This window comes from Equus caballus, chromosome 2, assembly GCF_041296265.1.
Source record: "Equus caballus isolate H_3958 breed thoroughbred chromosome 2, TB-T2T, whole genome shotgun sequence".
In the NCBI taxonomy this organism is placed as follows: Eukaryota; Metazoa; Chordata; class Mammalia; order Perissodactyla; family Equidae; genus Equus; species Equus caballus.
Window position 1 is genome coordinate 24,377,859 of NC_091685.1, and position 26,520 is coordinate 24,404,378.

At 43.4% G+C, this 26,520-nt stretch overlaps 1 protein-coding gene across 1 annotated transcript; it reads right to left on the bottom strand.

Moving 5' to 3' along the window:
- Positions 1-1,050: 1,050 nt before the first annotated feature.
- ZBTB8B (zinc finger and BTB domain containing 8B) lies at positions 1,051-26,520 on the bottom strand. Its single transcript, XM_003364415.5, has 4 exons — positions 26,409-26,520; positions 20,096-21,117; positions 11,467-11,645; positions 1,051-8,432 (listed from the first exon to the last, which is right to left on the bottom strand). Exons 1-4 carry the CDS (start codon positions 26,468-26,470, stop codon positions 8,115-8,117), a joined length of 1,581 nt encoding a protein of 526 aa, XP_003364463.2. The 5' UTR covers positions 26,471-26,520; the 3' UTR covers positions 1,051-8,114.

Consider the following 26,520-nt stretch of genomic DNA (forward strand, 5'->3'; position numbering starts at 1 on the left):
CTTTATTTGCAAAAATCAGGCAGCAAGCAGGATTTGGTCCAATCTCCATTTTAGATAGAAAAAAAAGTTACTATTACTAAATGAAGTTAATGAGTCTTCAGACAATTGGAAAGTGTATTTAGTTTTAGCAGTTCTTTATTATTATGGGGACTCTAAAAAATCTATAGGCTATAAATGCTTTTCTCAAGAGCTGGCAGTGAGCCCAGCCAATCTTAAATAAACCCAGCCTCGACATTTTTTAAAAATATAAAATTATATCAATATATTGCTAAAACTGAACCAACTTCCTATCTTCAAAAGATAAATATTTCAAACTGTTATTTAAGCAGAAATAATTTTTAAAGCAAAAATATGCACATATGTCTTAAAGATTTATATTTAAAATGGGATGCCAAGACAACAGAAATGAGAAGTCAGGTCTAGATTATATACATTATAGCCACTAATTTATTACTTTATTCTCTCTTATTTTTAGTTCTTTAAATATAAAAAGTAAAAATATCAAAACACCACACAACCTGGACAACACTGAACCATATAAACAGATTTGGTACATAACCACTTTGACATAAAAATTAACTCAGTTCCAAAAAGCAGAAAGTTTCCCACTCCTTAAAAAAGGTACAAGTTGCTATTGTTTTAACGGTCAGGATCATTTCCAACTTTATCTTCTCTCTTTTTTTATAGCAGTTTTGACAAGTGCCTTTGTAAGAGGAATTAATCTACTTGGAAAGTTGGGAGCCAAAGATAAAGCCAGTTTCTATTTTTCTTGTAAGAGTTGTTGGAAAGTGACTGTAGAGCTCAGAGCTTAGAATCGTTGTGCCTTTTCTGATTTTGGTGTTGTCTGCCATCTCTTTTTGCGAATATTGCCCATTCATCAAGCAGTGGTCAGCCTTCTTTCACAGAATCTAAAACAACCTGGCTTGGGATACTCTGCCCAGAAACTGTCTCATGTAAGGAAATAATTAGTGCTGACACCACGGGACAGAGAGGAGGGAAAAGATATTTGATGGAAGCTGTTTCTGTTTAGAGCTCTCTTTAATAGTTCTCTTTATTTTGTGTTTTTTTTTCGTTGTTGTTGTTACCCAATATCTGATTAATAAAATTCCTCATTAGAAGTTCCTGTAAATTAACTGCACTGAGAAAAATAGTTAACTGAATTTAAATTATGAAAGATTATTAATTCATCCATGTGATCAATCCTCAATTTATTTCATTCATTCCAAAGCAACTGTTTTAACCATTTTGATCTTAACCGTTCTAAAATTTGCCGTTTTCTAATTTAGGTCAATTTTAAATTCCAGAAGGTGCAGAAAATAGTTCAATTGCACTTGTTGCTGAAGACAAAATGAGCAATAAGTGAACAAAAGACTCTTTCTTGATCTTGGCTGAGGCTGTTCCTATGCAAAATTCTAAATTTGTCACTAGGATGTCTCAGTCTCACTTATGTAAATCAAACAAAAATTTAGCTTGAGACTATTTCTTGTTTACTCCCAGGTTGATTTAACCAAATTAAAGATGATTTGCATTCATTTTAATCCCAAACGATAAATATTTCATTAACAACTAGGATCACTGCTTCTAGGTATTTTTAGATCGTAAAGTGGCTAATCTGTTTTACTGATAACTGTTATATATTATCATAGACCTTTAAATAAAATTAGCTTTTCATAGTAAGTTTATTTCCACTGAGTCAAGAAATACCTAAAATACATTTCACTCAATACCATAATATGATATGGACCGTGGACTTAAAAATATGTAGCTTTTTGTTTCAAATAAGATTATCCTTGTCAGCTTCCCCGAATCATGCCAAATTTATATCAAAAATCAGTTAGAGAGGTTGGCAAAAGTAATTTCAAGATAATGTTGTATACTTTTTCATTTTGAAAGTTTTTAACAAACAAAATGAATATATTAAAATCAAATACATGATACATAATAAGTGGACAATAAAGATTTCGATTTGTTGTATGTGCGTGTTGATGGTAGTGTATATTATTTCAAACGTGTGTGGGTATTATAGGCAAAGAATTTAAATTGACTCCTCCACACTCAACAAGTGATTTTCCCCCTCCCTGTCCAAGCATTACAAGAATTCAAGCCATGATCATGCAAAGCCACATGGGGCTAAAACAGCATTTTCCTCTTCCGTGGTTTTAGTCTGATGGGCACCCAAGGAAACAAATGCCACCTAAGGATGGTCTTTGCTGCCTGCCCAAACATGTTTGTTTGTTATCGGCATTGGCCTGGCAGGATCTTGTTTCTGATCCTAACTAGCTGTATGGGAATTAGGAACCAGTCATTTCATCTCTCTGTAAAATGGAGTTGGACTAGACTATCTCGAAAGTCCCTTCTATTTCTCAAATCCTTTGATTTAGTGGTTCTGTTCCATAGCTACCTGATTTCTGGGGTATTAACTAGTCTACATGGCCAGCCAAGACCCAATCCAGATGCAGTGGAGCTTCTTCACATCTGTCATAGTAACAATACCTTTGTTCTGTCTTATTAGATTGGATCAAGATAATGGGAAGTTATTTATTATTGTTGTTGTTTTTTAAATCAGAAAATACCATAGCATCTAATGCATATTTTATAAAGACAAGGATATTCTGAAATGTTTATAGTATTTTTACATACCTGAATAAAACAGGTAATTTAAACAGTGTTAAGGTCCAAAGCCACCATATTTGGAAAAATAGGAAATGTCAGAAGCTATTTAAGTTGCTTATAAATTGTATTCCAAAGCTAAAAGTTTACTGGATGGGAAGGACCACGATAACAGTAGTTTAGACAAGAAAGCCTTCTTGAGGCTCTAAGACTGGGGGTGGGGCTCTGCCCAAGCTCTCTCGGAGCACCCTGTCCTTGCCCCTATTGTCACAACCAAAACTGTGTTGTATCAGCTTATTTGCTACTGTCCCTGACGACATACTGCAAGTGCCTTGAGGGCAGGGATTGTGCGTGTTCACTGCTGTACCCCTAGAGCCTAACACACAGCAAGTAATTGTTGGATAACTGTTGAATAAATAACCAGCTATTGTCACTTATTGATCTGCCAAGGGGAACAGAAGCAGGCAAGAGCAGCACCACATGACATAGCAATAAGAGGGACTGTTACCAAGAGCCTAGTGTCTGCTGGTTGCCAGGTGGGCACAGGTTCCCATCAAAGAAATTTCCATTCAGTAATGTCCCTACAGGGGCTGGCCCCGTGGCCAAGTGGTTAAGTTCGCACACTCTGCTTTGGTAGCCCAGGGTTTTGCCAGTTCGGGTCCTGATATGGACATGGCACTGCTCATCAGGCCATACTGAGGTGGCATCCCACATGCCACAACTAGAAGGACCCACAACTGAAAATATGCAACTATTTACCAGGGGAATTTGGGGAGAAAAAGGAAACATTTAAAAGCAATTAAAAAAATAATAATGTCCCTACAGTATGTCATACTATACCAGCCTACTATGAGTGGCACCAAAGGATACATGACATTTTGATGGGACCATTTCGACTATTTATCCAACTCTTACATGGACCTCTGCAAAATTTGCAAACAGTGTATTAATCACAAGCAGCTAAGCACAAAGAATGACAACTTTTCAAGGGAGGAGGAATGAGTCAGTTTTGGCTATATTTCAATAGGAAATTCCTCTGGCTATATTTTATAGGAACTAGGTGGGGCATCTACTGTGCAAGTGCTTCGCATACTGTTTGGTAAAGGATTAACAGAACCTTTCCCCCCTCTGTGTGAGAATTTGACCTTTGGTTATCTTTCTAGCTCTGTTCCCTGGCAACCTTATAAAAAGTAGTACATCAACTACGTTGCTAGGCAACATTACATATGGTAGAAATGACCCCTAATTGGTAAACTCCATCCGGACTGGGAGAATTATAAATACCTGATAGGAAGCCACAGTTCTGGCTTCCCTGAGTACAGTGACTCTTGGAAGAGACATGTCTCTTACGGGGACCCTGGAAACTATGTCTATGGAGTTGTTATAAGAGATGCTTGCTCCCGTGGGACAAGAGGCTTTTAAGTCAGGATAGCTTCCATATGTGCCTGATGAGGGTCTATCTCCTTGTGCCTGAGCTATGACACATGGACAGCTGCAGAGACTGACAGAAGAGCAACATTTGGTTCTGTCCTGCAGGCAACCTCTGCTTCCCATCCTATATCCTTCTAAGTGAATCTGACACCATGTGTGGCAGTTTATAAGTTTGAATGTTTCTAAACAGTCAGTTGAGCCTAAGTAGACCTCTGGAGAACATGGTTGTGCTATTTGCTTGTTTTTTTCTGGTGGTAGTAGACACTCCACGGGGACTATGGATAGTAGAAAGATGTGAAACGGTCTGGCGTGTTTTTCTGCTTCCAAAAAAATCCTGATCATACCCTTCACTGTCTGCATGACAGATAATCCACATCCTTTGCACATCACCAAGACATGTATCTCAAATCGATGCCCTCCCTTAAAATCCCCAGGCTTGTTACCACGAAACCTTCTTCATTCAAGCACATAATCCCCACCCCAACCCCCACTGATTTTTAATATGCTTACTGACAAAGGTGCAAAAATCAAATGATGACTATAAAAATCGCTCTCCCAAACCACAGTTGTCAATGAAGAACTGGCAGTAGTAAAATTATCCACCTGGAGGGTCAGAACAGATGCTAAACGTCCTCCCTAAGTTATGAAGGTTCCGTGTCATCTGATCACAATGGAGTGAGTCAGTGTCACCTTTTAAAACTAGCACGTTAGAAACCAACCAAACTACTCCCGCCAAACAAAAAGCTCTCACTTATCTCTACAGAAGAATTATTTGAAGAAAAGAATCCAAATTCCCAGTGCTATAATGAGAGGTTTGAGGAATATAGTCATATTTGGTGGAAATATTGAACAAAATCCAACGAAAACGTTGCCCATCATAAGCAAGTGAATAAAGTGCCTCCTTTTTGGGATTAGAAGATAGTGTGACCACGTGAAAGCACAAGGCAAGCTACAAGAGACCACCAACGACAGGAAGTATAGTGGTAATGCTTAAAACAGAGTTAATAGGAACTTTCCACCCACCCCAACCCTTTGCCCATCTACGCCATTGCACTAGACTTCACAGAGAGAATTTTATTGTCAATGCACAAGGGACACACAAGAAAAACCTAGACGTCCAAATGAAACAGTCTGAATTCACTTGACCGAAGGCCACTGCAGCCTTCCCCGCTGCCCTCAGAAGGAGCACATGCAGCCCTCTGTGTAGCCTTTCTCTCCGTGGGCTTTATCACGACATCAATTAACAACAAGAACACGAAACCCATCACAGTATGTCTGAACCTCCAGAATACTCAATTTCACAACATTTTTCAGACCACTAGGTCAGTAGCTTTCTTAAGGGATATTCAAAGTCTAGCGACCACCAGAGTATTTACATCAGAATGGCATCTTTCTGCCAAATGACCAGAAGTCATGATGCTCTATGTCATTTCTTAATTTATTACAGATACGGGCCTTATTTACATTCCTTCCCAACCCTTGCTATGAAAGCCTGTTCCCTACCCTCAAAAGAAACATTTTCCCAAGGATTCCATTTTTTAATTCCATTACAAGTAAGAATCCTGTTCCCATCCATGCAATATATCTAATATAAGACAGAAGCATCCCATTGTGAACTTGGACTGAATGTGCCAGAAAGATGCCAGAATATAAACTAAATCACTAATGGTCTGTGTTGGGCCCAACTGTGAATCTACTTATAAAAATATCACCAACTCCATGAATTAAACCTCAAAACACTGTGATTATAAATACTGACCACCAAATGTGAACATACATTTAAAACAGAGGACAGTTGATGATCTGATAGTCCAGACAAAGGAAGTATCTCCTTTAAAAATGAGAGAATTCAGTGATCCAGTTATTACCAAGCCAGCACACAAACTCCAAACAGCCAACCAGGAATGCAACAATCTGAGACATTATGGAAAAAAGACAATCATTTAAATATTAGGCTTCATGTTCCATTTTCCTCCCTGGATCCTGCTGCTTTAATCTTTAATAAAGTGATCAGAGCCTAGTAAATGGTTCTAGGGGTATGAATCAGAGTCAGAATTTGAAGTTTCCACATCACAAACCTGATCAGATCTTGGGCAAGTTGTGAACAGTATGGCCTCAGCTCCCCACTATTTTCCAAAACTTGTGGGAATATAAGGGCCTATTAAACAGTATGAAGGTAAAAAGTAGCCTAAAATATAACACAAAATTAAGTGACAGCAGGGATTTTGGACTACATCATACTATGTTGTAAGTGGCCGTCCTATGCATTCAGCAAGTTTAGCAACATCCCTTTCTTCTACCCACTAGTGCCGGCAGCACTTTGCCCTGAGTTATAACAACTGAGAATGTCTCCAGACATTGCCAAGTGTTCCCTGGGGGACAAAATCACCCCAGGTGAGAATCACCGTCTTCCAGAGAAATCTCTAATGTAAATTTCTACTTTGCACCCAGTGATCAGAATAGGTCATGGAAGAGGGTCATTGCTCTGCTGGAAAAGCAGGCAGAGAAGTTGAACTGTGAGGTAGAAAAGTCACATTAAACATCAGAAGTGAATGAAAACAGAGCAAAAATGTCAAACATAACTTCCTGGCAAAGTATATCTTCTACGCATCCATTTAGGTTTCCCTTTCGCCAAGATCCCTCTTTTAAAACAATAGCTAATATTTTCACTTCAGGTAAGAAAAGTGTTTCTGGTCCTCAATAATTTTCAGTTTGTAACCAGCAGCTGTCCACCGGCCACAGTTTGAGGAGCACTGTTCTGGAGTTCTAACTCCTCTTGAGAAGTATGGTTTATACACCTTCTGAACTCTTCAATGGTCAACGTTCACAAGCCAATTTATAAGGTTTTTGATTATCTTTTTTGTTCAAGAGGCAGAAAGAAAACTGATTTTACCACCTTTTGAAATAAAACTATGCTAAAAGGAAGAGGGATTTCTTTTAAAAGCCACTTTGGATACTTTAACACAAGACAGAATTAAGAAAGTGCCTTAAATAGCCTTAATCTCTAATATTTCCTGCTCTAGCCCCTTAAAGAAGTATAACCTCTTTTGTTAGAATAATTGTATAGCTACAAAGCGGGTAAAAAGCAGACTGGTTTTAAAAACCTGTTCTACTAACCTTCTCTTTCCCTCCAGAGGATCTTTTAAAAGGTAAACAATTTAGAAATATAACTTGTTTATATACGCTTACTCTCTCTCTCCAATTAAAGTTCTATTTATAAATGCAGTTAAAGAACATCAGCAGTGGCTACATTTCCAGGTTACACAGCAGTGGCTCTTGGAAATGGCTGGAAAAAGCAGGGGACCATTTTGAGTTTAGCCCAGATGACTTGTTTTATCATCATAAAACAGGTTATCCATGTGTGTAGAATTGTCAAATATCAAACCAGACAGGGAAACCACCCAGACCTGGGATCACAGGCTCCCTTCCCAGGGCTAACTTGACATTTAACTCAACAGGGCAAGTCAGAGGGCCATAAGGAGTCTTTCAGCTCATTTCCATGCTTGTCTGCACATAATACCTCCAGCCTTTAAAATTACAGTCTCAGATTTAGAAATTAGCTTTTACAATCATGTAGCCAGACAGCCCTGCTTGCTTTATATCAATGAAGCTTTCTCTTTAAAACTTCACCAGAAAATTAAAATACGGAATTCATCAGGAGAGGCTTGGCAGAGGCAAGATGGATCTCAAAACGTAATATACTCCTGCCCACCTTTTGAGAGAAAGAGGATGATGACAAAGGAATGCAGAGGATTCAGACAATGTGAGAAAAAGTATGAAGATTTTCTTCTCTTTTTCCAAACCAGAGTTTGGATGCACAGCAGGAAAAAACAGGAAGCCTCAGGGCCGGCTTGATTCACTCAGAAAGCTCTCAGAAACAAGGGCACCACACTAACAAGTCATTAGTCCTCTGAGTCAAAATCCAACCTCTGCCATGTCGTCTAACAAAAAAGCAAGATACTAACAGTGAAAGAATGTTCTTCTCAGGGTTCCACAAAACTGGACAAACGGTGGCTTTCAACCACAGAATGAGTAAAAGCAAATTTTAAAACCTCTTCCCCATCCATTGACTGCTACGTAAGTGTCTCTCGATCTGAGAAATAGGGCCGAATTTGTGGTCTGTCGTCAGATTCATCTCCGGCAGCATCGTTTTCCTCACCAGACTCCACATAGATGGGCCAGTCATTGTCTGTGTCGCTCCTTTCTTGGCTTTCGGACGAAGCCTCCACCAGGCTAAGGTTGATGGGTATCAAATCGTCCTCGTCATCATGTGTGTCTGTAATGCAGGTACAGCTGTCGCACAGCCCAAAGCGCCGCAGCCCCTGTGACAGGTGACTCGTGAAGGTTCTTCTGCAGCCCTTGCAGACGATTGGACGGTTGGATCTGTGGACCTAAAGTCCCAAGAAGACACAGTAAATGTCACAGAAAGGGGGTTGAGCCACGGTCTTCAAGGCCCCACATGATCTGGCCCCTGGCTGACCCTCCAGCCTCATCACGTCTCACCACTCTCCCCCTTGCTCTCTCTCACCAAGTCTCAGCCTCACCAAGGTCCTTTCCACCCCAGGGCCATTGGACACATGTGGAACGTGCCTTCCTCCCCATCGCCAACTCATTCCCCTACTAATGCCTTTGAAGGAAGTCTTCTCTGATGCCCCAGACCAGGTAGGTCCCCCAGCTATGTATTCTCGCCTATACTCTATCCTTTGCTGTATTTCTAACAAATCATTGGTAAAATTCACTAGACTGTAAGCTCCAAGAGGGCAGGGACTTCCTTACTCACATTCTCTCTCTTCTGTCACATGTGTTACTATATCCCTAGTCCCTGGCATATAAAAGGCACTCAGTGAACTGATTAGAATTTTAGGCATGGCTTATGTACCTTGGATTGGTCAGTTACTAGGAAGGCAGATTTGCTAGATAATGTATTCCCCAAATGTGCCAGCAGATGCTTCATCCTTGGCTTTTCTGTTGATAAATGCATTCCTTATTTATGAGAACTCTGCATACGAGGGAAGAAAGCCTGATCTCTTTTCAGCAGCTCCAGGGGTCCCCTCTGTATAAAGACCTCTCCTTCTAATGTATGCACTCTTCAGGAACTGCAGCCAACAGGGGATCTGTGAGCCAATCAGAGCCTCTCTTTTAGAGAGCTCTGGATGCAGGATACCCACAAGAGGCAGAGACACAGAGAAACTGGTGCAGAAGGGCCAGCAACACAATACCCAGGTTGCTGGAGCTGCCATTACATCCTGACCAGTGTCCCTCCTTTCCATGAGGTTTCCTGGGCTTCCTACACTGAACTCCCAACACTTGAGCCAACCTGAGTGTCTATCTGACCTTTGCAACCTGACAGGGCCTTTGAATACCACCTCTTTGGGCTGCCGTAGACTGGACTATGTATAATGTGGAAAGACAGAGGGAATGAGGATTCCAACCAATGAAACATCTTAGAGGTACCCAGGGACCTACTGCTTCCAAGACAGACTGAAAATATAATTTGAAACGAAAAGGAAAAAAAAGACAGACAAAAACTTAAGGGCTTAGGATGAGGCCATTCTCAGTGTGCTGGGGCGAGCACCGAGAGCAGAGGCAATCGGTAACGTCGTGCTTTATCTTAAATCTGGATTCTTTCAAAATCATAATTCACATATCATAAAATCCACCCTTTTAAAGTATACAATTCAGTGGTTTTTAGTATATTCACAAGGTTGTGCAACCGTCTAATTTCAGAACATTCTCATCACCCCATAAAGAAACCCTATACCCATTAACAGTCATCCTTCTCCCATTCCCACATCCTCCCAGCCCCTGGTACCCACTAATCCACTCTCTATCTCCATGGGTCTGCCCATTTTGTACATTTCATATAAATGGAATCATACAAAATGTGGCCTTTTGTGACTGGCTTCTTTCACTTAGCATAACGCTTTCAAGGTTCATCCATGGTGCAGCTTGTATCAGAACTTCATTCTGTTTTATGGCTGAATAACAGTCCATTATATGTATATACCACATTTTGTTTATTCTTTCATCAGTTGATGGACATTTGGGTTCTTTCCACTTTTTGGCTATTATGAATAATGCTGCTATGAACATTCAAGAGCAAGTTTTTGTGTGAATGTATGTTTTCAGCTCTCTTGGGTATATACCTAGATGTGGAATTGCTGGGTCCTATGGTAGCTTTATGCTTAAATTTTTGAGGAAATGCCAAACTGTTTTCCACAGGGACTGCGTTATTTTACATTCCCACCAGGAATGTATGAGGGTTCCAATTTCTCCACACCCTCACCAACACTTTGTTATTATTATTATTATTATTTGTGAGGAAGATTGGCCCTGAGCCAACATCCATACCAATCTTCCTTTACTTTGTATATGGGACGCTGCCACAGCTTGGCTTGATAAGAAGTGTGTAGGTCTGTGCCCGGGATCCAAACCTGCAAACCCTGGGCCACCGAGGCAGAACGTGGGAACTTAACCACTATGCCACCAGGCCAGCCCCAGTTATTATTTGTTTTTTGATTATAACACCCCTAGTGTGTGTGAAGTGGCATCTCACTGTGTCTTTGATTTGCATTTTCATAATGACTAATGATGTTGAGCATCTTTTCAGGTGGTTATTGGCCATTTGTATATCTTCTTTGGAGAAATGTCTATTCATATTCATTGTTTAGTTGAGTTGTCTTTTTATTGTTGAACTGTAAGAGTTCTTTATATATTCTGGTTACTAGATCCTTAGCAGATAAATGAATCACAAATATTTTCTCCCATTCTGTGGGTTGTCTTTTCACATTCTTGGTAGCATCCTTTGTGGTCCAATCACATGTTTATGTTGGATTTCCCAAAGACTGATTGACTTGCTCAAAGATGATCTTAAATGCAATGCCTTTCTAAACGGCCTAAATGCTTTTTAAGTTTGTGGGTATCACTCACTCACATGGGAGACAGAATCCTAGGGGGCAGCCAGTGGGAGGGGAGGTCCCCTTGGGCTGGGGCCCTCTTTGCTGCCCACAGGTAGCACTATAAATGGCAGTCTAGCCCTCCTCCACTCCCAGGTGCTGGGATGCTGGGTGGGAAACTAAGCATACAGCTTACCTTTGGCATCACACCGATGGGAACAGACCCCCAATCCCATGTCCAACCTCCAGTGTTCTCTGTCATATGACAACCATCCCTAACTAGGATCTAAACTTTCTTGACTCTTCTCCTAAGAAAACTAGTCTGTTACCATATAAATTCTCACTTTCTCTAAGTGCCACCAACCCAGCTTTAATTTAGTAATAGAAACATATGTTTAAAATTCTCTGAAAATACCCGACTGGACAGAGAAGTGAAAGACAGGCTGGCTTTATCCTCACATGAGACAAATATTATGAACCACCCCCTCCCACCACCCACCACGAGAAAATTGCCAGCCTAGACACTTACGCTCAGTGCATGGCTCCGCAGATGCTCCTGTCGAGTGAACCTCTTGCCACAGGTCTCACAGGGGTAGGGCCGCTCACCCGTGTGTGAGCGGATGTGCCGCTTGAGGATGCCCTTCTGTTTGGCAGCGTAAGGGCAGAAAGGACACTTGTGGAGCTTAATGGGGACCACCAGCACATCACCTGGGGAACCAAATGGATTGATTCAGTCATACCGTAAACAGCGACAATACCAGCCACCCTCCGACGGATGGGATCCGGAGCTGGGGAATTCCACCATCCAGATGGAGAGGGAGGGTATCAACCGCCAACTAACCGCAAGAGATTGTCTGCAAATTTCAACTGTGTCGGGCTCCCAATCAGCCAGAGGGTAAAGCAGGCTTCTGATATAAAGTTGCAAGGAATGCCATAAGGCACTGGCTTTAAGATTCTCTGTGACTCACAGTTAGGAACACAGCTTACACAACCACCTCAGAACACACGTGCCTTCATGTGGACAACTGGAAAAGCCTCCCAAAACAGGGCTCACTCTGATAGCATCTGTTCTACTTGATTTCATTTTAAGACGCTACTGATTGAGACCCTGCTATGGCCTGGATTGCTTCCCCCCCAAATTCAGACATTGAAGCCCTAACCTCTAATGGGACTGTATTTGGAAATAGGGCCTTTTAGGAGGTCATTAGGGTAAATGAGGTCGTAATGGTAGAGCCCTAATCTGATAGGCCTGGTAGCCTTCCTTATAAGATGAAGAGATACCAGAGATCTCTCTCTCTCTCTCTGCTGGTGCACAGAGGAAAGACCACGCAAGGACCAGCAAGAAGGCAGGCATGTGCAAGCCAGGAAGAGAGCTCTCACGAGAAACCAACCCTGCTGGCACCTGATCTCGGACTCTGAGGCTCCAACACTGTGAGAAAATAAATTTCTATTGTTTAAGCTACCGAGTCTGTGATATTCTGTTATGGCAGCCTGAGCTGATGAATACAGACCTCCTGTCAAAGGAAGTGAATACAGATCCTCCAAAATTTGAAAACCTCTGTTAGGACGCAGCCGACCGGTGGACCAGGATTCATGCTTTCTGTGACAGTAGTTTCTAAGATGAGCTTCCAGGCATGTGTAGAAGAGGTTTGCTATCACGCAGACCCTAAACTGTTTGGAATTCATATTAACTCTATATATCAGACATCATCAAATATCTAGGAATTCACTTAAATTTTTTTCCAACTCCTTTTTTTTTTTTTACCTTGCTCATACAACCACTAAGGTGACAAAACGATTGTCATCCACATTTACAGAAACTATTCCTTTCCTTCAAATTTTCTGAGTTACCCTTATTGCAGTATTCCAAGATTTGCTCTTTCTATTCATGCCCTTCAGGATTTCACAGACTTTGTTCATATCATATCATCTATAAAGCCACTAGTGATCATACTTTCCAGGCACAGAAACCTGGGTTCAAGTCCTGGCTCTACCATTTACCAACTGTGTGACCCTGGACATCTCACTTAACTTCTCTGTGCTTTACTTTACTCATCTGTAAAATAGGGATGATAATAGTTCCCACCTTACAGGATTGGGGTAAGAATGAAAGGAAGTAATACATAAAATACAGCACCTGGCACACAGTGAGCTCTCGTAGATGTCAGCCATTTTGTCACCATCATCATCTCCTCGGTGTTTCTTTACTGATTAAGCAGGCCAGGATCTTGTGGTCTCTCTCAACACTGGAGACCACACTTGCGGTCTCTCTCACCTCCTTTTCTCTGGGACCTTCTCTGGACACCTAAATGGGCTTCGTCTTTCCTGAGGGGCTGCCAAAAAAGTCTGGCGAGCTGAACTCCAGGTGAGAACCCATCATTCTGTGTAAAGGTGGGGATGGTCGTCTTTGGTTTCCAGCTCCCATCCTGACAATGCCTAACACTCTGCCTAATCTATAGTGACTCCAAAACCTGTTTCCTAGAATAAAAGCAGCAGCTCACAGCTCATCCCTGCACACGTGTTGGATTATTTCTCACTGATCACACTGGTACCGAGACGCCAGGTCCCTACTCACTCCTCTGGCATTGTGGAATGTCACGGTCATTCATCCCCATCAGCCTGGCACTGTACTAAATCTTCTTCCCAACTACCTATAAAAACGGAATAAAATGGGTCCACTGTTAGTACTTGGAAAAACCAACTGTTAAGTATTTCTCCATCAGAAATGTATGAGTTATTGCAACACTCTGCTTCCTCTCTCATGATGTGATTCCCCACAACACAGCAGTTCACTTGAGTGCCTAATGCACCAGGGACTGTCAAGGTCCATCTTTACCAAGACACCTGTTTCCTCCCTCAAGAAGTTAAGTCTAGGAAGAGAGAAAGACACATAAACAAATTCATCTGATACAATGTAACACATGCAAAGTTCAAAGTGATGAAGAAATATAGACAAGAAAGTAATGAATTCTCTCTAGGAGTTCAGAGAAGATTTCATAGAAGAGGTGATCTTTGAGCAAGGTTTTGAAGGATGAGTAGGAGTTCACCAGAAGTCCAAGACAGAGAAAGATATCTCAGACAGAGGAACAACACATGCTTAGGCATAGAAGTAAATGAGACTATGGAATATAAAGTGGGCTGGAGGGGAATGAGGACTAGGAAGGGGCAGGAGCCAAACTGTAAAGGCCACTTTCATTCATTTATTGAACAAATTTATACTGAGCACCTACAATGTGTCAGGCTATGTTCTAGGCCCTGGGGATACAGCAGTGAAAAGACAAACATCCCTGCCTCTGTGCGCTGACATGATAAGCAATAAGGACTTTATTCCATAAGCAGCCAGGATGTCAAGCAGGGGAAGTACATGGTCAGATCTGACTTTTGAAAGATCCCTCTGGGGACAAGACAAGGGAAGGATTTAAGAGAGAGGTGAGATTAAAGGCAGGAAGTCCAGGTGGGAGGGGTGAGAGATGACATGAACTAAAGCAGTGGCCGTGCAGGTGGAGGGGAGGAGATACATTTGAGAGAAGTTAAATCAACAGGATTTGGGGCCGGCCCCATGGCCGAGTGGTTAAGTTCGCGTGCTCTGCTTCAGCAGCCCAGGGTTTCGCCAGTTCGAATCCTGGGCGTGGACATGGACCGCTCATCAAGCCATGCTGAAGCGGCATCCCACATGCCACAACTAGAAGTACCCACAACTAAAAAAAAAAAAATACACAGCAACGTACTGGAGAGCTTTGGGACAAAAAGGAAAAAAAAAAATTAACAGGACTCTATGACCACGTGGGGGAAGGGAGAGAAGGGAAAGATAAGATTTTAAGTGACACAGATTCTGGGTTAGCTGACTTGATGGATGATGGTGGAATAAACTGAGGCAGGGAACACAGGAGGAAAGGCAAGTACAGGAGGAATGACGAAAAAATACTAATGTCCAATCCCCGTCCCAAGCATCATAATTTTTTCTATTGCGGTAACATTGGTCTACAACATTATACAAATTTCAGCTGTACATCATTATATTCCAATTTCTGTATAGACTACATCATGTTCACCACCCAAAGACTAATTACAATCCATCACCACACACACAAGCATCATTTTTTTTTAAGATTTTATTTTTCCTTTTTCTCCCCAAAGGCCCCCCGTACATAGTTGTGTATTTTTAGTTGTGGGTCCTTCCAGTTGTGGTGTGTGGGCCACTGCCCCAGCATGGCTTGAGGAACAGTGCCATGTCCGCGCCCAGGATTCAAACTGGCGAAACCCTGGGCTGCCAAAGCAGAGCGCACGAACTTAACCACTCGGCCACGGGGCCGGCCCCAAGCATCATGTTTTTAAAGCACCCTTCCCATTCTAATGTACAGTCAGGGATGAGAATCACGGCCCCATATCTAGATACTGCCAATAACTGTATTCACTCCATAACCCACATTTCAAGCATCCATTTACCAATCAACATCTCATATCTTTCCAGCTCATCCCAAATGTCCCTTCTCTGCTAGGACCTCCAAGCCATGGACTATATCACCACTTTACTGCCCTCCCCACCGCCTTCCCCAGTTTACTGCCTATGGTCCATCAATGAAATCACTCCTTTGCATAGACCCTCAACTGCCTCGGTCCTCTCTCTCCCTCTATCTGCATTCACCTGGTTAAAACTAAACTCTGGTTAAACACAACTCTGCCTATTCCAAACCTGAAAGAAGGTAAGTTAACATCACTGGAGAAAAATACACAACTGCGTGTTCCGGTCTCACTTTACATCCATCCAACCATCACACCTGACCACTGATATCAAAAGAGCCCTTGGTTCTGCCCAGGCATCCTAACTGTTCCCCTGTCATTCAGGCTCCCACTCTTCTCCATGACTGTTTCACGTCTTCCTTCTGCTCAAACCTCCAACCCCCTCCTCACTTTCAGCTGCTGTCTTGCTTCTTATGTCTTTGAGAAGGAGAAACAACCAGAAGAGAACGTCTACCTTCTCCCAGCCATCCCCCAACCTCCTGTGCGAACACATATGATCTGCTTTCACTTCTATTACTATGAGTGAATTGTCCTTCGTCCTTCCCAAGGTGAGACTGTCCTCTCCACTTGTACACAGCATCCCATTTCCCCTTGCTCTATCAACTGCCCCTCTCTCTTCCATCAGCAATTATCCTCCTCTCTCCCGGACCATTCCCATCAGTAAATAAACTTGCTTTTAGATCCTCTGCCTTAATAAAAACCTTGACCTAAAATCCACCTTCAGCCACCAATGCATCTCTCTGTTCTCTTCACAGCAAAATTCTTTGAAAGAAGCATCTGGACCCACTATCTTCACATCTACTTCTGCAGTTCTCTTTCAAGCCTTCCCCATCCAGGCTTTTGCCCCACCACTTATTGATACTGCTCTTAAGCTCATCAATGACCTCTCCAATATTAAACCCAGTGATCAGTTCTCAAAGTGCCTGTATGCAGTATTGGACATTGTTGATTTCTCCTTTTTCTTCAAACACTTTTTCTTCTTGGCACCCATCGCTCTTTCTTGATTCTCCTCCTACCTCACTGGCTGTCCTTTCTCAGTCTCCTTTGCTGGCTTCTATTTTCCTGACCTCTAAATGTTGGAGTTCCCCAGGGCTCAGTCCTTAGATCTCTTATCTTCTCCTTCTAGATCTATAAGTTCCTGGAATATAGAGGTTTTGAATTCCACGGACCCACTAATGACTCCCAAATTTATATCTCAGCTCTGACTTCTCCCCAGAACTCCAAACTTACAGATGCAATGGCTTACCAAACATCTCCACTTGGATATCCAATAGGCATCACAAACATAACATGTTTAAATCAATTGCTTAAGCTAAAAACCTTAGGGTCATCCTTAGCTCCTCACTTTCTTATACCATTCATGTAAGCCATGAGCAGGTCTGGTCGGCTCTACCTTTGAGAGGCACTATAGTCCTGATCCAACCACTTCTCACCTCTCTGCTGCTGCCACGCTGATTCGGGGAGCGCATCTCTCCCCTGGGTTATTGCAGTAACTCCGAAGTGATTCCTCCTGCAAGGGCAGAAGCAAGAGGACCACTTAGGAAGTTACTGCACACAGTACCCAGAGGGATCCTTGTAATATATGTCATTTCAAGTCACTCTCTGCTGAGACCCTGTAGTGGCTTCCCTTCTCAGAGTGATATCAAACGGTCTTCTCATGGCCTTCAAGGACCTCACCCAAACTCTCTGACCTCATCCTGTAACACTCTCTGCCTTGCTCACTGCACGCCAGCCACCCCAGAATCCTTGCTGTTCCTTTAGCTCACTCGCCAAGTGTGATCCTATACCCGGGCCTTTGCGCCTTGCTCTTCCCTCTGCCTGGAATGTTCTTCTCCCTGATACCAGCACAGTTTGCTCTCTTACTCCCTTGAGGTTTAAGGAAGGCCTTCCTGGTCAACAGTAAATACAATACCATCCCCTTCACTCCCTATCAAGCTTTCCCTGCTTTTAGTTCTTCTTCATACTATATATTTACTTATTTCTCTATTGTCTGTCTCCCTACACTAGAATGTCAGCTCTACGAAGACAAGGACCGTCTTTTGTTCACTGTGATTAACCATGTCTGGTATGTAGTAAGTGCTCAATAAATATCTGTTAAATAAATGAACAAACAGGAATGATAAGATGTTGAAGGAGCAAGCCAAGGATGGAATGCTGGACACACTGACATTAAATAACCCCATGATGAGGCTGAAAAGGAATGGGCAGAGGGAAGAGCTGTGGATACTCGTGATGTCAGAAGCCAGGGGAAGAAAGAATTTCAAAAAAGAGAGAAAGGTCAGAGTCAACTACTAAGAAAAGTCAAGTGAGATAACACTGGAAAACCACTCATTGGAACAGCTCTAGAAATGCATAGCCGACCTCATGACTGTGGTTTCAGTGGTGCGTAGGGGGCAGAAGGCAGACCGCTGCGGGCTGAGAACAGAGTAGGAAGCAAGACAGTGGAGGCAGCCAATGTGGATGAACTCTCCAAGAAGCAACGGGAGGTGCTGGAGCTGGGGTTGGGAGGTCTCGGGGAACAATGACAGGAGCACCCTCTGCTTTGACAGTGTCTGCTAATGTCAGCGATGAGCAACACGGACAGCGAACTCTTGCAGCAGCCTCGGATGGTCTCCCTGCCCTGGTCTCCCATCTCCGCACCATCTTGCGCTGAGGCCAAGTTCATCTCCCTGAAGCACAGATCCTGTCTACTCCTAAGCTCAGAAACTACGCAAAATATCCCCATGCCTACAGATGAAAGCTTACCTGTTAGCATTTAAGATTTCCCATGATCTGACTCCTATCAATTTCTATCAATGTCTCCTTTTCTTACCCTCAGAAGCCAGTTTCATAAAGTCCCCTCCTATCTCCCAGGGTTTAGAAGCCGGTTCTCCTGCTTTGGGGCTACTCTGAAACTCACATCTCCGTCTGTCTCCCAGCCCTGGTACCTTTCCACCATGTGCTGCCAATTACACACATCCTGTCTCCTCTAAGACACCATCAGTTTGAGGGCTGGATTCATGTCTGACTTATCTTTGTATCTTCACAAGGAAGCTGCTTAATAGTTGAGCAAATAAGTGAATGACCAAACAAATCAGTCCTAATCTGTGCCGTGGCACTTGGAATAAATTTACCCTGAAGCCATGTGAATGGAATCAAAACCTGGCAGACAACAGACATGGCCAGGGGCCACGGTGGCTGCCTTGCCACAGCCACCTATGGTCGGAAACCTGACTTTACACACTGACAGACCGGACGTGAATGAAGATGGCACAGAGCTGAATTACTATTTCCTGATACTTGTACTGACAGGCAGAGGGGCTGAAAGGTAAAATCATTGCACCGAAATCCTCTATCCACGTGGGCTGCCTTTACAGTTTGTTTAATGAATGAAATAAGCCCAGGTTTCCAGGGTTAACTGCACCACTTACCAGCTCTGCAATCTTAGGGACTTCACTAAACCCATCTGGGTTTCAGTTTCTCCACACTTCCTCTGACAAATTCATGGGGCGTGACAACACCTAATGGACGTGAAAGGGCAGTCACAGTCTGAAAGTGCTATTACATACACGGAAATGAGATTTCAACAAATTCCCATAGTGTGTTCACTGAAACAGCCACTACCTTCTAATCGCTGGTTAAGCCAGTGTCTCTGAGGACCAGAAACAGCATTTTCCAGTTTTTCAAGTCCAGATTTAATCAGACATACAGAACATTCTTGCTTAAAAAAAAATGAAATTAAAAAGTCTCAAGACAGCCATTTAGTAACAAATAACAGCAGCTGATCTCCTCTGATGTAAAAACTTTCACTATTCAAAACTGAAGGGTGAATTAGAAATGTGATTCATTTATTTCTTGGCTTGAGGTTCTGGAAGCTACACGGTACGTTTATTAGCCATGTTTATTTCTGTCTCCTATAAGACACTTTATAACACAATTACTTCACCTGTTAAGAGAGTTAACCATGTTAACTCATCTCTCAGAATCGTTCAGGGAAACAACCAAGTTCTCCTAGAACAGAAAAGCCTACCAAAGGATATAAGAAATTTACTCATATGAAGCCAAATGCCAACTCTCAAATATTCTCAAGTAGATAGCACCGTCAACCACAACATGTTAACTGAGTGTCTACTATGTGCTAGACACCATGGTTGACACAAAGAAGTATAAATTTCCTACCTGTCTAGACCATGTTATCATACATGAGAAAAAATTCTGAAAACCTTCCATTTGGTCCTCAACCCTGTGAGAAAGGCAACTCAGGGATGATTATCTCCTGAACAAAACAGGTTCAAAGAGATGTAATGATTTAACCAAAGTTCCACTGCTGTTAGTGGAAGACAGTAGATTATTTTTATGTCTTCAAACTGCCCTCAACACCATTATACTCTAGTTGTAAAGGTAAAAATACTAAGATATGCAAAGAGACAATGCCCTGGACACAGCAGGTGCTCAATTAACACCTATTGGTGGTGGTGGTGGTGGTGGTGGTGGTGGTAATATGTTGATGATGGTGGTGGCGATCTCGTGAGGATGATGGTGGTAATGATGATGGTAGTGACAATGACAATGATCATGCTCATGATGGTGGGAGACTATAAGGCACAGATGTGTGTGCTAAATGACCAGCAGAGATGATGAGTGCTAATGGAGCTCACCTGAGTCCTCTCCATACCAATCAGTCTGGACATCCATCATGGAACTCATGGCTCCTCCTGCACCATCTGGTCTTCCCTCCAAACTCCGAGAAAAGCCATGGTCCACATCATCTTTGCTCTGGACAGCACTGTTGTGCAAAAGTGCCTCCAGGAATTGCTTCACATGGTAGTTACTGTAAGCCAAGTCGACGGCCTGGCCACTGGATAAACCCTCCTCCATGTGGGCCAGGCCCAGTGGGGCAGCATATTGCTGCAGCCTTTCACCAACCTCCACCTCTACTTCATCAGCATCAAACTCCACCTTGGGCTCTATCTGTTTGCGCAAAGTAGAGAGGTCACTGTCAGCTGAGCTACTGCCCTGGCTGTCTTTTGCCACCAGTTCTAGGGGGTGGCAACCTCTGCAGTCACCACAAGGGGACTCTCTTGGACAGTCCACACTCTCCACTAGAGAGGAGACCAAGCTCTTGGTATCACAGGAGGTCCCTTCTCTGCCTGAACTGGGGCTTCCACTGTCAACCTGGTGAGCTGCTGCCGCAGCTGCAGCCGCCGCCGCTGCAGCCGCTGCCGCCACCGCTGCAGCCACCGCTGCCTCCTTCTCCATCTTTCGGCAGATATCAAGGGACGACCTGATGTAGGTCTTGCAGAAGTTCACCACATCGTTCATCTGCAGGTAGCTGGCAGCCGACATAACTTCAATCACATTCTCCCCACACAAATCCAACTTCCCAGAATAGAGAAAATCTAAGATGGTGGAGAAGGCGTCGGAGGTGACAATGTCCAAGGAGGCAGTGCTGTGCCGCCCGCTGTCCTGGATATAGTGAATGAGCAGGGCTCTGAAGTAGCCGCTGTTGGCAAACAAGATGTTCCTGTGGGCCTTGAATATCCGCCCTTCCACGATGATGCTACAGTCACAGAAAAAGTCCCTCTTTCGCTGTTCATTCAACTCCCCCAAGAGCTTGGCATAATAGGATTGCATCTCCATTTCTCCACCAGGTGCTGCTGTTCTGCGGTAGCCTGTAACTCTGCCAAGATTTTTTTCAAGTTAATTCACAAATCCCAACTTTACAAATAAGATGCTCATTTTTAATTAAAAAAAAATTCTTCCAAACACATGGGTCAATGGTGTCTTTATGATATGGGCTGTTTTGGAGCTACAAAAATTAGAGGTTGTCCAACTGGGTTAATTTACGAAAAACAACAAAAATAACTAGAGCTAACTGCACTCCTGTATGTAGTGGTTTATATGGATTCTTTCAATGAATTTTTATAAAAACCCTAGGATAAAACATTAATATTGTCCCCATTTGTCTGATAAGGAAATTGAGACTCAGAGAAGATAGGAGAGGACCCAGCTGTACCAGAGCCAAGACTCAACACCAGGTCTATGAACCTCCAGAGTTCGTGCTCTTATGCACTACACTCTACTTTCTTGAAGCCTCAAAATATAGATAATACCCAAATCTAAGAATTACTGTTTAGTCTCCGGGCTCCTGATACAGAAGTTAGAGACTGGCAAGTGCAATCTCAGCTCACACCTCTTATCATCACTTTGTGGAAAAATTTGGTGGATTCTTGGGCTAGCCAGGACACATTCACCATTCTTACGGGGTTTAGCACACTTTTCGTCTTGGTGGAACCACCCATCCCCCATTCTTGGCCCACGTGCTTTGCATCATGCTGGTACCATCCCCAGGTTCCAGGTGTGTAAGACGTAACACAGGCCACCCTCTGATCACAGCGATTGGCTCAGAGATGGCCATGTGGCTTGGTCAGAGCCAATGAAAAGTCATGAAACGTTTGCTGGGGGTTCCAAAAAAGAGCAGTCTTTGCTCTGTGGGCCTGTGGGATGTGAGGAATGCCGCTGCCACACCTCCAGGGGAACCAGCCTAACAAGGATGACAGCCCAGCTCAGGCAGGAGCAACAGACAGAGCCCCGGGGATAGCATCTGAGCCCCAACTCATGCTGCGCTAGACGCCACTTAAGTCCCTTCCTGCTTTAGCTGGTCTGAGTTGGGTTTTCTATCTCTTGCAGTTGAGAGACTCCTAACTGATTGATGCCACCACCTCTGGTTTACTCCTCCGTATTTTTATGTCCCGGCCCTTGTCTGTCAGTCACTCCTTTGAAGGAATCAGCCATGCCTTATTTCATTTGATATGCCCCACAGCACCTGGCAGAGTGCTTTGGATAAAGTAGGTTTGCTAAGTACAAAGGAATACTTTTTTTTGTTTTTTTTTTTTGTTTTTTTGTTTTTTTTAAAGATTTTATTTTTTCCTTTTTCTCCCCAAAGCCCCCCGGTACATAGTTGTGTATTCTTCGTTGTGGGTTCTTCTAGTTGTGGCATGTGGGACGCTGCCTCAGCGTGGTCTGATGAGCAGTGCCATGTCCGCGCCCAGGATTCGAACCAACGAAACACTGGGCCGCCTGCAGCGGAGCGCGCGAACTTAACCACTCGGCCACCGGGCCAGCCCCCAAAGGAATACTTTCTTAACTGCTAAGTAAAACAAGTATAAATCAAGTTTAAAATCCTTCTGTTAGTGAGGAAGACAGGCACTGACCTTCTTCCCGGGCTCTCTCCTCCATCTTTTCCTGTCATACCACCCACACAGCCATCCACCAACTACCCCTTTTACATACTGACCCATTGAGCTCAGAGAAGTTTCTACAACCAAGTACATCATTTCCCTCTATTGGAATCACGAAACACCTAGTTAGAGCTGCCAACCACGGCTAACTACTCTTTAGCACGCTTCCTTTCTACAAATGGAGCACCAACAATACCCCACCCCCGCAGAAAACAGGCATCCCCTGCCCCCAAAAGCGTCCTTCCATGGGCAAAATAGATTCCCCAAGGCCTGTGTACTAACTGCATGAATTTTACCCATAAAAGACCCACAACAACCTTACTGAACGGCAGGTTACACCTATTTAATACGTACAGTATTTCTAACAAGTGATGCATTAAGTTTAGACGGGTGAGAACCAATTAGGGAGAGAAGTGGAGAGTGAACCTGCCTCATAATAAACTCACCCCAATTTTGATTTATAGATTGATTATGGATTATTTATGTTGACAAGTAGATATTATCACGTTGAAAAATGTGATTTTACCAGTCTGATAGTTTTTCTTTCGTTCTGAGGAAGGATAGAATGTGACATTTAAATGTAGCATTTTCCTGTATCTTGATTTTCCCTTAATATTTTGATTGCCAAAGGCAGTAGTAGCAACTGCTGGGGAGGCTTGATTGGAGCAGCTGGAAGAGGGGAGAATGGCGGTGAAAGCTTAGTCCTGGGAAAACTTTCAGGGTTGATTTATTTGGGAATAGTAGAACTTTTTGGATATCTGACAGCTCTCTTCCTTGCAGAACCAAAATGTTTTTACCTACTTTGGATGAAAAATTTTCCAAAATTATGACATAACTTCCTTGAATTAGAAAGGAGCATAAAAAGATAAGAATCTTCTTGATGACTTAGGCCCATCAGTTATAGCCCTGGGCTATGATTTAGTGATGTCCTTAGGCCATTTTGAATACTAGGACCATTTAATATCTTTAGCTAAATGGCCTCAGGCTGATATTTCGAAAAAATTCCTAGGTCTATTTTTTAAATAATCTAATACCTTTTCCTAGTTGTCCTCACTTTTAAGATTGTCGGTTTGCTTGCTTATCCTTAAGGGAATGCCGATAAGGGGGAAGATACATCCTTATCTTTAAGGGCATCATTCTTGCCTTTGAGGCACTGTAAACGTGTAAAGCAGATGTACAATGCATGCTCAACAGGCCACGTCAGGCCCTTTTGGAAAAACAAGGTCAGGTCAAATTAGTTTTAAATCACATGGCTTCCTCATATACTCCAATATATCCTACTGCTTTTCATTTATTTATCACACTGCTGATGGGAATGTAGTTTGGAACACCATTTTAGAGGGGAATTTGGCAATATTTATCAAAACTTAAAAGATACACATCTTTTGCCCCAGAAATATCATTGCTAAAAATTTACCCTTTTGGATGTATTTGCAAAAATACATCAAACTGTAAATTCAGAGATGTCCATTGCATGAGATTTTTGTACTAGCACAAAAGTAGAAACAATCTGAATGTCCACAATAGGGGACAAGTTAAATCAATGAGGTACATTCACAAGTGGAACACTATGCAACTACGTTTTTAATGAGCTAGAGCTCTGTGTGGTCATATGAAAAGGTCACCAAGATATATTAAGAGAAAAAAGGCAAGATGCAAGACCAAATATACAGTATGATCCCATCTGTGTATATGTTTCTGCTGGTGTACGTGTGAATTTTTTTCTAGAAGGTTAACAAGCAAGAGTTAACAGCAGATATCCTTGAAGAAAGGAACTAGGAGTAAGAGGTGTGTGGAGGGACCTTCACTTTTCATTTTCAACCTTTCTGTGCTGTTATGATATTTTACTATGTGCATGTATGGCTCTTTTTTTTTCCTTTTTAACAAAAAATAAAAAGGAGGAGAGGCAGAGGAGTAATGAGTTAGCAAACTAGGGAAACAAATGTCTAAGTAGGCACAACACTTCTTTCTTTTTTCTTTTCTTTAACGGTATGCTTTTTTTGGTGAGGAAGATTGGCCCTGAGCTAATAACTGTTGCCAATCTTCCTCTTTTTTTCTCTTCCCAAAGCCCCAGTGCACAGTTGTATATCTTAGTTGTAGGTCCTTCTAGTTATTCTATGTGGGACGCCACCTCAGCATGGCTTGACAAGCAGTGATAGGTCTGCACCCAGGATCCGAACCAGTAAACCCAGGGCCGCAGAAGCAGAGCACTCGAACTTAACCACTACACGACCAGGCCAGCCCAGCACAACACTCTTAACTTGCAGAACAGTCTTATCTACAGGGTCTCGTCCTAGGGCACTCGCATTTTTCACTGGAAAATGCTCCTTTCCAGCAATAGCACCCCAAACTGATTTCCTTTGGCTTTCTTTCTGCAAATACTCCAGATTCTACTGGGTCATGTAAAAATACTCCCTAACTTTGTAAAAAGGCTATCCACATACTTTCTTCACACCTTTCCCCAATCCTGCATTTGATACATAACATGGAAATATTCATTCACATCAAGTCTGCTTGCCTCTGGGCTCTGCAGCCTTTACCCACACTCTGGCAGGGACCCTGCCAGCCTTCCCACAGTTCCAATTCAATTCAACAGTTACTGGCTACATACAATGCCTGACACAAGGAAGATGCCAGGAATAGAAAAATAAACCAAGTATAGTGTATGTCCTCCAGGAGAGGGCAGATGCCAACACTACCACTTGCAATAAACTCTCACATTCCCCCGAGGGAATCTTAGCCAGATCACAAGGCTGTCTTCATACAGGCGCCAAAAGCAGCCTTGAATTCTACCCACTCTTTCTGACAAGACTCCTCCAGTCTCACCAACCTGAGAATAATGAAAATCTACTCAGTTGTCAGCATCTACTAAGCACTACTCCTCAGGAAGCACTGTCCCAAGTACTTTCAAGTGTTAATTAATTTTAACCCCACAATAACCCAGTGCAGTCGATACGATCATTACATCCTCTTTTTCAGAGAAGGAAATTGAGGTTCAAATTTACAGATAACACGCCCAAGCTAGGATTGCAACTGAGATGTTTGATCACAAAGTTGACTTCCTTAACCACTATGCCAACCAGACTCCCCAAACCCTCCAGGACACAGTGAGAAGGGTTGGGGATGTCACTCCGTTCCCCAGCGCATGGAGTGGAGGTGAACGACAAGGGAGAATTTCCATCTCCACAGAAAGAATTTCAGGGTCATTTGCATCTTTGCTTCACCTGCTAAATTGTTCGCAAGACAAGGGGATCCTCCCCCGTCCAGAGCCAGACGACGCTGAGAAGATCACAGGAACCAGTTACTGGAGATGGTCTTTGGCTCCCGAGGGTGGGGAACCGAGGCCTTGCCCCTCCCACGGCCTCCCGTGGACAAAGTGACCATTGCTGCGGCGGGCATTGCCCCAGCCTGGCCGAGCCCTCGCACCCGGCACCATCAGAATGAGCTGGTGCGGGGACCACCTGGCTGGACCACGCGGGGGCAGGGGACCAACCCAACGCCAGGGAAGTGGGGGGCATCTGCCGCCGCGCTACCCCTCCCCACGCTGGACGGCAGGGAGGGGGTCGGTCATCCAGCACTGGTTCTCTCGGCGGGGGTCCCCAGAGTCCGAGGGAGGTCGACAGAAAGGGGGCATCCCTGCCCGCTGCCCCCTGGGCCGACCTCCCTGGATGCCCTGAATCCGCCCCAAACCAATGAAAGCGTCAGCGTGAACCCGCTTCTCAGCTCTCACCTTCCAGCGGGTTCCAGCCGCGCCGCCGCCGAGCAACACGCACCGACACGCCCCCCTTTCATTCACCTGTCGCCCCCTCCGATGAGAGGCGGGGCAGCTGACCAATCATGGG

Bases quoted from the DNA above. Each gene is read 5' to 3' on its own strand.
- ZBTB8B (XM_003364415.5), bottom strand. From the start codon at position 26,470: ATGAAAGGGGGGCGTGTCGGTGCGTGTTGCTCGGCGGCGGCGCGGCTG. The intron at 21,118-26,408 runs GTGAGAGCTGAG...AAATCTTGGCAG, and splicing joins CGGCTGGAACCCGCTGGAAG to AGTTACAGGCTACCGCAGAA. The intron at 11,646-20,095 runs GTGAGCTCCATT...TTGGTTCCCCAG, and splicing joins TTGGTATGGAGAGGACTCAG to GTGATGTGCTGGTGGTCCCC.